At 46.6% G+C, this 12353-nt stretch overlaps 1 protein-coding gene across 20 annotated transcripts in view; it reads left to right on the top strand.

Moving 5' to 3' along the window:
- DLG1 (discs large MAGUK scaffold protein 1) overlaps nucleotides 1-12353 on the top strand; it is a 93108-nt gene that overhangs the window by 37331 nt on the left and 43424 nt on the right. For 12 of the 20 annotated variants that reach the window (XM_070945605.1, XM_070945603.1, XM_070945601.1 and 9 more), the window contains 5 exons: nucleotides 1085-1135; nucleotides 1899-2023; nucleotides 5412-5581; nucleotides 6134-6270; nucleotides 10479-10623. In XM_070945605.1, coding sequence (XP_070801706.1) covers nucleotides 1085-1135; nucleotides 1899-2023; nucleotides 5412-5581; nucleotides 6134-6270; nucleotides 10479-10623 — 628 coding nt within the window. Of the gene's footprint in view, nucleotides 1-1084; nucleotides 1136-1898; nucleotides 2024-5411; nucleotides 5582-6130; nucleotides 6271-10478; nucleotides 10624-12353 lie in introns of all 20 variants that reach the window. The other 8 variants (XM_070945599.1, XM_070945595.1, XM_070945592.1 and 5 more) reach the window with 1 other exon arrangement.

Raw genomic sequence — 12353 nt, 5'->3', positions numbered from 1 at the left:
ATTTTATCCTCAAACATTGAAGCAATCTTTTTTTCTGTAACAGCGGCTTGTATTTTAAGGCTTCCTGCAACATTTCAAATGTTAATATTGGTGGTTCCGTTGGAACTGAGAGAGATTGCAATTTGGATGTTTGAGCTGGCGAGGTCCCAGCACTTTTAGTGACAATAGTCTTTACTTGTTTTGAAGCCATGTTTAGTTTCCAATTTAAATTTATTTAGCAGCCAGAACAACAAATCCACCAAATCCAAAAATCCCTAGTCTTTAAATAAAAAGATTTTTTAAAAAATCACTGCTGTAGTCTTTTTAGTCTTTAATCTTTTTTTTTTTTTTGAAGCAAAAATCTTTAATTTTGAACAGGGGCTACCAACGCTAAATGAAACTTTCCTCTTTAACTTTCGCTTTCACGCCCCATTAAAGCTCAATCGCCATCTTGGTTTCACTTTCTCCCCTTAATGAGTCAGAAGGAAGTAATACACATTTGGAGTTAAAGTTCAGTACTTGCAAATCTGATCTCTCCTGAGTTTGTTCAGCCTGCTCCCGAATGATGTTTATTCCAAGCGTTGTTTGCAGGGGTGGTTGCGGCGTCTTCTTCTGCTTAAAGCAGAAACATCCCGGATCCAGAGCTCTGTCGGGCTTCCAGGGAGCTCTCACCCTTCAAGCCCCAGAATTGTTCCTGGGGCTTCTTAGGGAGCTCTACCTGCACCCGTCTGCTCTCTTCCTCCCCTTTTCCCGGGGAGAAAGTTTCCAAGCCGCTAGACAGCTGATTTTCGCTGTTCTAGTAGCTTTACGAGATCGCGGGGCTGGCGCTCACAAAAGGAGTGTCTTCAGTGCCTGTGGTGCCACCGGAAGTCCCTTTGTTTTCTATTTTCTGTAGCAAATCTGAGGCCATCCAAAAGCTGGGGGCTGTGAACTGGGGCGATGGGGTGCGGAAGGTACTCCTGGGGGGCAGGGAGAGCCTTTCACAGGCTGGGGTCAGTCCTCTAGCCACAACACTATGCTGAAGAGCTGCTGTGCCTCTAAATCCTTGGCCAGAGGGGGTGTTGTCGGTAACCTCACCCTTTGCATGTTTTGTGTGTTCCTTTAGGTCAACGGCACCGACGCGGAGTATGAATATGAAGAAATCACGCTGGAAAGGGTAAATATCTGCTCTTTAATCCATTGAGTGAGTTCATTCATTCTGCTGTAAATTAGAATTCAGCAGGCCCGGGCAGGGAGGAAATGCCTCCTTCCCCCGTTTCTCCTTCTCAGTGGCTCCTGCTGGTCTTCCCCACTCAGTGGTGCTCAGTGCTCCATTCTGCTGGTTCCATGCTCAGGTTTTCTGCCTTCCTTAACCTAGTTAATCTGGCCATGCCAAAGCTAGAATGGGATCTTTGATTACCTCTTGGCATAGGTTAGCTGGCTGTCAACCAGCTCCTCTTGAATGGTTGGTTCAAACCAGCCTGCAGGATTTGATTGCCAAGGGAAGCTGTGCTCCCCATTTCCTGGCTGGCAAATCCAACCTGCCCCCCATCTTTTTAAGCAACATCCCCAGGGTTATATCAACCGAGGTTGGAGCAACCCGAGGTTGGAGCAACACCTTTCCAGCCCCATTTCCACAGGTTCAGCCTACCCAGCCATGCGCTTGTGAGTTCCTGGGGGGGGGGATCTTTAGGCCTCTTTCTTGATGAGAAGGCAGGCAGTGGGGGGGGTTTTCCATGTTGAGGCAGAACCAACAGGGCAAGACTGGTGTGGGTGCCAGTTCTCTTGCCAGCTGAGGGGGGCTCCTGAGGTGCATGGTTTCTCACGGGATCAGGGCCTTCCTTCCGCCTTCCCTCAGACCCTCCCGGGCCTTCTCACTTCAGGATGAGCCCTCGGTCACCCAGGTGCTCCAGGGCAGTAACCGTGGGCTGCTTTTTCAGGGCAATTCTGGGCTGGGATTTAGCATCGCAGGAGGCACGGACAACCCTCACGTGGAGGACGACTCCGGTGTGTTCATTACGAAGATCATCCCAGGAGGGGCGGCTGCCCAAGACGGGAGGCTTCGGTAGGTCACCCACCTCCCCCTCCCCCCCAGGCCGTTGCTGTCAGGTGTGCAGAACCTACAAGCTGTAGCTGGGGGTGGGGTGGGGGCTCTGCCTACCTCAGTTGCATCTTGATTGCCATTCGTCTCTGACGGGTTGCGTTCATACAACGTATTAAACCTGGTTAGTGAATTAACCCCCATTTTTCTGGATTTGCCCAGTAATTACGCTGCTGTGTTCACATAGCATCGTAGAGGGTGTCAGTGGGAGCGTAGACATTAAAATCGCTAGACCAAATCAAGGGGGAGGAGGGTAGGATATTCAGTTTGGTTTTGGAAACCTGCAGTTCTTCTAGCCAGACTGTCCCACGGCTTCACGGCTGTTATTGTTAGGAAGTTCTAAGCTGCTTTTCTAGAAATCAAATCCATTGGTCCTTGACCTGCTGCTGTCGGTTTCAGGGGAACAGTTCCACCCTCATTTCACACAGGGCTACTGTCACCTCTCTCCCTAGCCTTCTTTGTGACAAGCTCATCTGCGCAGAAACCCAGTGGCTTCCGTTGTTCTGCGTAAGGAGTCTGGGAACCCTCCCAGACGCTCTCCTCTGAGCCTGCTCTGGTTTCTTTGCCTTTCCCAGCACGAAGCCGAGGACCCCAGGCACCCCCTGAGTAGCCACAGAGCTCTCTGGAAGTCTGGATGCAGTTCTCCTATTAATGCAGCCCCTACCCAGTTAAACGCCTGCCTTGAATTGACCTCAGGGCGATTGTTCTCTAGCCAGTTTTCCTAGCTTGGTGTCATTTGCAGGCCTGGTAAGCCTCCTTTCTGTCCCTTTTCTGACAATGTTGGGTAGCCCTTGGCTGAAGAGCGAGCCCGTAGTACACCCCCCCCCCCAAGAATGGAGACGAACCAACTGTATGTGGTTACCTGCTTGCAAAAAGAAAGCAGTTGCTAGCCCTTGTGTCTTGAAGGGGGGAGACGGGGGTCAGCTAAGTTTTCCAACTCAAGAAGCCAGAAATCTTCCCATTGGAAGTACAAAATTAATTCTTCACAAGAATCTTTTTCCACTGCCCATCCTGATTCTATCCTAGGAAAACTTTTTCTACATAAAATAGTACAACCGAGTAGAAAAGTGGATGGGGAGGAGATAATGTATATTCAGAACGAATACAGAAATCACCTGATAAAGAGGGTACGCAATGTGTCAACTTCTTTTATGGATTATTTTTCCCCATGCAATGCAGTTGTCACTGGACTAAACCTGCCTTGCTGTTCTCATTTTATTTTCTTTATTTCTGGAAAAGGGAAGCTGCACTAGAGTTCTCTAGCAAAAAGGATTCAGGCTCTGGAGCCTGGCTCCCTTTGAAAGGCTGTCTTAATGGCTGTTTGGAACCGACGTTATTAGGTTTTTCAGTTATCTTGATTATTTGGGGAAAAAGGCACGGGGAGGGCAGGCTAAGAGCGGTGGGCGAAGGCTCCAAGAAAAGAGGTTGAGCTTATAGGGGCTTCTCCCCTTTGCCAGCTGTGGGTAGTGGAAGGAATTTCCTTTGCTGGGCCTTTCACTGAGCAGCGGGTTGGATTTGAGGACCTTCCCAATTCTTTGATTCTTTGCAAAAGGGACACTAAACTCGACGGCCCTTCAGAGACTCACAGCATTCGGCAGTAGTTTCTGTAGGGCGGGCTTATCCCTTGACCAGGTTGGCTGGGCTCAAGCGCGTCTATGCAAGCACAACCCCCCCCCAATTCAGTTTATCCAGTTACTGTGGGCTGGGGAGGTTGTACGCAAAGAATTCCTCTCCCGGGGTCCTGGGGATTGAGTGGGTGTCGTGACGCCAATGCCAGAATACCATGGGGAGGGGGTTCATTTGGGAAGGACCTTGGCGAGATTGTGATGGGAGGGATGTGATCGTAGCTTCGTTGAGTGCCGGGGAAGAAGCGTTTTGCACGGCCCCTCTTTCCGCTGCAGCAGGTCACCGAGGAGCGGTTGGGTATCTCCTCTGTCAAGCCCCTAGGGAACCCATCAGCAAACAAACACACGGGAAACCGTGTCAGTGCAAGATAATAAGTTTATTGTGCATTTTGTGATTTAGAGAAATGGTACAATGAAGCAGGTGGGATGAAAGTATGGCAGTTTTTCATGAGAGCCGAATTTGGCGGGCAGGGGTCCTTCTAGGCTCCTGACTGAGGGGCCGGGGTCTACCATGGTTGCCAGGGTCTTTGCACAGCTTCATGTGGTGGGGTCTAGAACAGGGGTGTCGAACTCAAGGATCTGGCCCGCAGGGTGCTTAGTTCTGGCCCGTGGGGCCACCTTGGAAACAGTGAAAGGATCGGCCCGCAGTGCATCTGCCAGTGAAAACGAAGCTTGGGAGGGTTGCACGTGGCCTCCCCAAGCTCCATTTTCGCTGGCAGAGGGTTGCAGGAGGCTGGAAATGGAATTTGGGAGACCATTTTCACTGGCAGAGCGCTTGGGCCACCACAGGCGCCCCAACCCGAGTGATGTTAAACTGGGCACACCTACCCTGGCCCCCCGAAGTCAAACACAACCCGGATGTGGCCCTCAATGAAAATCGAGTTTGACACCCCTAGTCTAGAACAACTCGCTGTGGCCAACTCACTGCGGGACAATGCAACACTGTGTTGATCTTTTCATCCAGTTACATTTATTATTGCTGCCATATATTTCAAGAAATGTCTCATAGTGAAATGAGGCAGTATTCGCATGTGAAGGAGATCTTAAAAGTTATTTAGTCCATACTGATGGCCAAAGGAAGCGCCCTGCTATGGGCATTAGGCGGGCATTCAGCTTGATTTATTAATTTTCATAAACATCTGTCACCTCTTTTGGTTGCTCAGAAATGTGCTCCAATTTCAGGCCATCCTCAGGTTCTTCCTTGAGATTTGCTGGAGTCTCTTGGTAATTTGAAAAGCCGCTCTAGAGTTTCCCCTACCCGGCTCCGGTGGCAGCCCCATTGCTTGAGCAGCTTCCTCCAAGTGCTTTGGCCATTCCTGGCTGAGCTTCCCTGCATTGTGGCTGTCCTTTGTTCCTTGTCTTCCCTCTTCCCCACTGATTGGGGGTGGGGGAAAGCCCCCAAAGGGGAGACAATGGAGAAAGGAAGCAGGCAGCCCTAGAAGAGCAGGGAGGAAAGATGAGGGCAGTCCTGGGAGAACGCAGACAGAGGTCACTCCAGCTGGATCAGGGAGGGAGTCTGGCTGCATGTACGGCAAGCAGCTCGGGCAGTCTTCCTCCAAAGAAAGAGGGCGAAGGTGGGGTTGTTGTGTTCCTCAGAGTGCTGCTTTGCTCCGTGTTTGATCAGCCTCCAGTCAGACAGAGCATTCAGATCTGTGCCTGGGAGATCTGTTTTCGCTCACATGCGTGCACAAGCCGAATGTTGGAAACCTCCCCTCTCCCCAACGCAGGGTGAATGACTGCATTTTGCGTGTGAACGAGGTAGACGTCCGCGATGTGACCCACGGCAAAGCTGTGGAAGCCTTGAAGGAGGCGGGCTCCATGGTCCGTCTGTCCGTCAAGAGGAGGAGGCAAACCACGGAAAGAATGGTGGATATAAAGCTGGTGAAAGGGCCCAAAGGTTTGTCAGCAGCTCTGGGTGATCCCCCCCCACCCCCAGCAAAGAGGGTCTCCTCTTCCCCGCCCTGCAGAAAATGCCCTTTCCTGGAGGTGGAAGGGCATCCGGGCTGAGTCCCAACTTTGCCAGCGTCTCCGCCTGAGCGTGAACAGAGCCTGGTTTAGCTCAACAGACAGAGGCACTGTAATTTAACACCAGCTGTCTGCAATTAAAGTAAGATCGAATCTCGCTAGGCTCAAGGTTGACTCAGCCTTCCATCCTTTCTAAGGTAGGTAAATTGAGGACCCAGTTTGTGGGGGCAATAAGCTGACTTTGTATAAATATACAAAAATATGAAGGCTATTGCTTAACGCACTGTAAGCCGCCCTGAGTCTCCGGAGAAGGGCGGCATATAAATAAAAAAAACAAACAAAAAAAAAACAAGGCAGAACTGTTGGGATCCACTCTGGAGTGACCCTTGGAGAGCCTCTCAGCGGATTCCCTTCTGTCCCAGGGAGGATCCTGGGCCGCATGGTTTGTGGGTTGATTCTGATGGCCTTCATTCTCCTGAAGCAGGTCTTGGGTTCAGCATTGCTGGGGGTGTCGGCAACCAGCACATCCCTGGAGACAACAGCATCTACGTCACTAAAATTATTGAAGGTGGAGCTGCACATAAGGACGGACGGCTCCAGATCGGAGACAAGTTGATGGCTGTGAGTTTAAATTTGTTCTGGCTTTTTTCATTCTTCCTTTGGCCAGTTCTGTCCTCATTTAGCTTTGCTAGGACACTCTGGGGCCCGTCTGACAACACCAGAAGAGTCTCAGGCTGAGGTGAAGGTTTGGAGGTGAGTTGGCCTTCGGTTCCTCTTAGAGAAAGCTGGGATGCCATATGGTCTCACTGGTGTTCCTAGAGCAGGAAGGAGTCTGAACAGGTTTTATAAGAAAGAAAATTGGCTTTGCATATCTCGTTGGAAGTCACCCAGAGCCACTTTGCAGGGGAGAGGGGTGGCATAAAAAATTAATAAATAAGTAAAACAATAAATAAAACCAGTATTAGAATTGGGCCATACGAATTATATAAGTCTGGAATTTATGAGGTCAGCCACAGTTATTTGTAATTCTTGAAGCTTTGAGATCTGAACTCCTGAAATATGTTGAGCCAGATGAAACCCCCCGCTGGGCTTTGGTCTTTGCAGTGACCCTCAGAACAGGCCTCTTGCCTGGCAGTTGCCCTTTAGGGAAGGCCAGATGGGCTCCCAACCACCCCCTGCCTTTCGCCAGCTCTGAAGATGCGGCTGCGTTCCTGGGCAAGGGCAGTTGGAGCGTCAGCATGTTTATCTCAGCTGCTGGATATGCATGTTGTTGTTAGCCCAGAGTCACTATGATGAAACGGGGCCACGTAAATGGAATAAAAAACTAAGTTGTCATTACATTGACTTATTTGCCTCCTCTCAGGAAAGTTCTATGAAGGAGCTCAAAACCCTATCAAGGCAGCTTCAAAAAGACTAAAAGCACCATTGGCATAAAGTGAAAAGCCACGTGCGAACCGCAGAACCAGAGTCCGCCAAATCCCAAAACGTTTCCACAGGCTGAGAAACCATCTGGCACCCTAGAGGGATCTTACCACGTGACCCCCTTGCACTTGGAGAGTGATATTCCTGTTAACATTTACAGGCTGTCATAAAAGGCTGTTTCGTTTGCATGGCTGATTTTAAGTGGGTGCCCATGTCCTCTTAAGACAAGGCCAGTTGGAATACCAAGTAGCATGGGTCAAAAGGACCCCCAGCCAATAACCAAGGCCTCCCAAGTTAATGCCAAATCCAGAACCCCCAAATTCCATGTTTCACCCTTGCAAGAGTGCACTCCCTCTGCCTTGCCTCCTTCCTCTGTTCCTGAATCCCCCCCCCCCACACCTGCATTTGAGGACTTGGAAGCCCCCCCCCTCCCTTCCCGCCCGGCACAATCCATTCTAGATGAGGGACAGAGCAGAGAGTCATCAGCCTATTGATGCTATTTCAGCTCCGTTGTCTATATAGTTTTCTCCGATGGTTTCATAGAATTTTAGGATTAAGACGGATTATTTAGGCCGTTGAGTCTAACCCCTTGCGCTCATACACAAATCTATATGCTGATCGCCTGTCCTTCCCTTCTCATCGCTGCTTCAAATTTGATATCTGGCACTAGGCTTGAGATGAATGTGATCAAGACAAAATAAAGTGGAATAATTACTTTTGGAAATCATGCCTCTATTTTTGCATTCTAAATTTGCATTTGCCTTTCCAGCAGTTTCATCACACAGCTGACTCACACTCAGTTCTCAGGCAACTGCTGTGTACCAACAATTTTTTCACAAATATTGTTGCCAAAGCTGCATCCTGTATTTATGGATTTGATTTTGTTTGCTGGGAAACTTTGCATTGGTCTCTTACACCCACTTCTCTGCGCAAGAACTATGTTGCTGGGCCAGGTCAGGGCCCATTTTATTCCAGATGACGTAGGTTTCTCAGCCAGGAGCCAGAGACGTACCCCTCCCCCACCTTTCCTCTGCAAGGGGTGTCTGGAGGCCTCCGGCTCCCAGTAACAGTGAACCCTCAAAATCATGGCATTCGATAGAGCCTTTGGAGTGCCCTTTTCAAGCCGCCCAAGTTAGTCACTATCACTGTGTCTTTTGCATTGTATTTAAAGGTAGACCTCACTTATTGACCTCTTGTTCAATGACCAAAGTTACAATAATGCTGGGAAAAAAATGGCTTTATGGCCAATTTACATCCATTTGCGACATTCAAGCATCCCTCAGTCACATGGTCACTGTTATAGTGAGTATGCATTGTCTTGTGCCTGACTTGTGTTGTTTTTATTCTCCCCCCATTGCAAACCAGAGATCGGAGAGGAAGGGATTGCAAGAGAGTAACTTTTTGATCATCTACACGTTAAGAGCAATATAATTACACTGGCAGCCTGAGGCTACATACTATGGGCACATGATACATACAGTTTACATTGCTATCTTGAAATCTCTTCCTGTCCAATCTTTGCTCTGTGACCGGGGGTGGGGGGGAGAAAAAAAGCAAGCGGTTTCTGTAGGCAGTTTCTCCTTTGCCTGATCCTTTGCTAATACCAGCATGATCATGTTGTTTTTGATGTGTAGACTCTTGAAATCCCTTCCTCTCTGATCTTGCTTTGCAGAGGGAGAAGGGTCTAGGACAACTCACCATGGCCAACTTGCCGCTGGACAAGAGTTACACTAATATTGAAGAAATGGTGGAATAGAATCTTTAAAGAAAGGATGCCAAAAGAGGGACAAATGAAATGTGAATGACAAAAATTTAAATAATGTTTTATTTATTTTTAATTATTAAATTGAATTGTTGAATTGTCCCATGGCGAGTTATCCTGCGGAAAGTTGGCTGTGGTGAGTTGGCCGCTGTGAATTGACCATGGCAAGATGGCTGTGGGGAGTTGGCTATGGCGAGTTGTCCCATTTTAGTGGGAGAAGACGGGTCAGGCAAAGGAGAAATGGTGTACTGAGATTGCTTGCTTCACCCTCTCCACCCACAGAATAGAGAGATTGAAGGAATTTCATGGGAGTAAGTTGTTTGTGTAATGTCATCCCCCCACTTGCTGGTGCAATTGTGCTGTGTTTGAAGTATACAAGACAGCAAGACATCAATTCCAAAGGGCAGAGGAGTCTTTGGAAAGCAGACAAAAGCTGAATGTGTGAAACGGAAGAGTCTTGTGTCTCCAAATGTGGCTGTGTGTATAAATTTTTTTGTAAAGAATTTTGATTGTAATAGTAAAATTTAATACAAACTAAATTTAAAAGAGAATAGAGACAAGGAGTAAGGTGCAAGGAGACAAGGAGTAAGGTGCAAGGAAGAAGAAAAAGAAAAGAATATAATAAAAAAATACATAAAGAAGTGACTTCATTCCAAGAAGTATAAATAAATTCATTAACTCTTCATCTCCTATAAATTTACAAATATTTATTTCTTCATCCCATATGCCATTTCTTATCTATAAGCAAATCCATGAAACGTTTTTTTCCAGTCTTGGTGTCAACAGAAAGTCTATAAAGGTAGCAAGAGATAATAACATGTTGTTTTAACTTTGATCAAATAAACCAATTTTATATTTCTTCATTTTATCGCTTTCCTTCATATCCTTCAAAAATTGTCATAGGATTTGATTTCACTTCACCGTGTTCTCATTACACACACTTTTTCAAGACTTTAATAAGCCTCTCTTGTAAATCCAATAGGAAAAAAATTAGCTAGGTCACTCTCCTGTTTTGTCTGAGCGGCTGTGAGTTCGATCCTAGATAGTGGCAGATTTTTCTCTCTTTGGGTGCAAAGAGAAAATACTTGCTGTGAGCTCTGTAGGTGTCAGGAAGGGCATCCGGTCAGTAAACTCTCAGCTCCATTCAGTTGCCACAACTCCACCCCGATGCAAGGGATTACAGGGTCATTAAAAGAAAGAAACTTTCTTGGTTTGTTGTTTGTTTTTCTCTTTTAAATTTTAAAGCATCAGCCAGTTTCTTTTGTAGACCCAGTGAAATATCCTTTTCTAAATCATCCTCTTGGACTCTCAATTATAAATCCCCTTTTGATACCATTTCTATCTTGTCAGATATAACTTATTCTACTGTTGACATTACGTCAATAGCATTTTTTGGGCATAGTCTGTTCATAGAAACGGACATCACTACTGATATTGTTGATGTTGTGGCTGTTTCTGATTCCATTCTTCAAAAGTCTTCTTCTATATTTTTATTCTCATAATGTTTTGCATCAGTCATAGCAGCAGACTTTCTGCTTGTGCCAATGTGGTTCCTTGTCTTGTGATACAGAACAGCACTGGTGATTCTCAGAGAAGATCTGTTTTCTTCCAGGGATAAGTTCCTTTTGCATCTTCCCTCTTCCAGGTGAACAACGTTTGTTTAGAAGAAGTGACCCACGAAGAAGCAGTGGCTGCTTTAAAGAACACGTCTGATTTTGTCTATCTGAAACTTGCAAAGCCCAGCAGCATGTTCATAAATGATGCTTATGCACCTCCTGAGATCGCTGGCTGTAAGTTTGAATTTGAGATGGCTGTTTTTTATTAGAAAAGAATTAGCTAAAAGCATCTTTTCTCTCCTTGTCCTTTGTTGACATTTTGTTATGTGTGCCAACAATTTTCTGTTTTGAACATTTTATTAGATTATAGAATAAAATACAGAAATACAAAAGCAAATAGGAAGACACAGTGGGGAGAGGAGGAGGGGAAAGAAAAAGTGAGGGGGAGGGGAAAGAAAAAAAAAGCCTTGACTTCCAACTCCCTCTGTTGCAATAGAATAAAGCATGAACATCGAACCACTCAACTTTTTATGTTTCCATAATAATATAAAGTAGCCATTTCTATAACTCTGTGCCAACAATTTTCATGTAAGAATAAATAGCATTTTCATTTCTGTTGCCCCAGTGTCTAGCAAAACCACACATAATGTTGCTAAGATACAGTAATTGAAGAGAAAGGAGGGAAAAGATCTTTGCATGGGTTCTTGAGCCAAAGGATGGCAAACAGATGGAGAATGATTCTGGCCACTTTTGCAAACCTCTAGGAAAATCTGCAGGTGCAGGAAGGGAAGATTGGCTGGATAGAAGTGCATCCTTACGAAGGGTGGGAGATGTCCTTGACTTTCAAAATGGCATAATTATGACTTTTAATCCAGAAATTTTCTGAGATTTACATATTCATTGGCATCCTTCAATCTCAAGAGACTCTGGTATCGTGCTCTGGAAAGAGATCCTAAAAAAGCATCTAGTGTGACTAAAAAGGCCAATTCGAGAGTGGCCATCCCTTCCACACTGAGGGCAGATACATTCTGTCCCCTGCCTAGCCCCCAGATTTTGCTGGTTCCGGGACTGCCTCTTTGCCTCAGCCTGCCGAACAAGTGTCTCTTCGAATTGGAGAAGGCCATGCTGCGTCTTTAGCCTCCAAGCTGAACGATTGGAGGTCAAGGTTTCCCAGTTGTTAATGTCCATTCCCAGGGCCTTTAGGTCCCTCTTGCAGATATCCTTATATCACAGCTGTGGTCTCCCTCTGAGGCGCTTTCCCCTCAGGGAAAGAGATTTAAATAATTTGTTTAACATAATTCAAAACCTTCCCCATTCCTAAGGGCTCTGAGTGATCAACAACAGAGAATAAAAATTACATAACAAAAATTAGTGCGGAGGCCACGTTCAGTTTAGGGCCCTCTCTAAACATGAACAGTCCTTCCCCCCACTTCTGACAGGATGGTCCCGCTGTGCGTCTGTGCTGCGGGAGGTCTTCGAGGTCACAATCGGGACTTTGAATTGCGCCTGGATTCCTATTGGTGACCACTAGGTATGGGTCACTAGTATGGGTAGTCCTCACTTACTGACTTCAGTGACCGTTTGAAGTTACAACAGTGCTAAATATAGCAGATTTATGGCCAGCCCTTGAAGTCGTGGCTGTTGCAGCTTCCCTGCAGTCACATCATAGAAATTTGGGCACTTGGCAACCAATGTGCACCTTCACAATAGTCACAATCCTGCCCCACCTTGATTGTCATTTGTGGCCTTTAAGCCACCTTCCGACAAGCAAAGTCAATGAAGAGCCTGGCACGAAGTTGCAAGTCGCAATCATGTGACATTCTGCTTAATGACCATGAGTAGTTCATTTAAGGACTGCAGCTGTAACTGCCATCGTAAGTTGGGTGCTGTTGAGCGATTTTTCCATTTACAACCACATTGCTTAATGAGAGTTGCCAGTTCTAGTCATAGTCAGAAAGTGAGGA

This window comes from Pituophis catenifer, unplaced genomic scaffold, assembly GCF_029215685.1.
Source record: "Pituophis catenifer annectens isolate HBS135680 unplaced genomic scaffold, rPitCat1.0.hap2 SCAF_6, whole genome shotgun sequence".
NCBI classification, from domain to species: domain Eukaryota; kingdom Metazoa; phylum Chordata; class Lepidosauria; order Squamata; family Colubridae; genus Pituophis; species Pituophis catenifer.
This window is presented reverse-complemented; position numbering and strand designations above follow the sequence as displayed.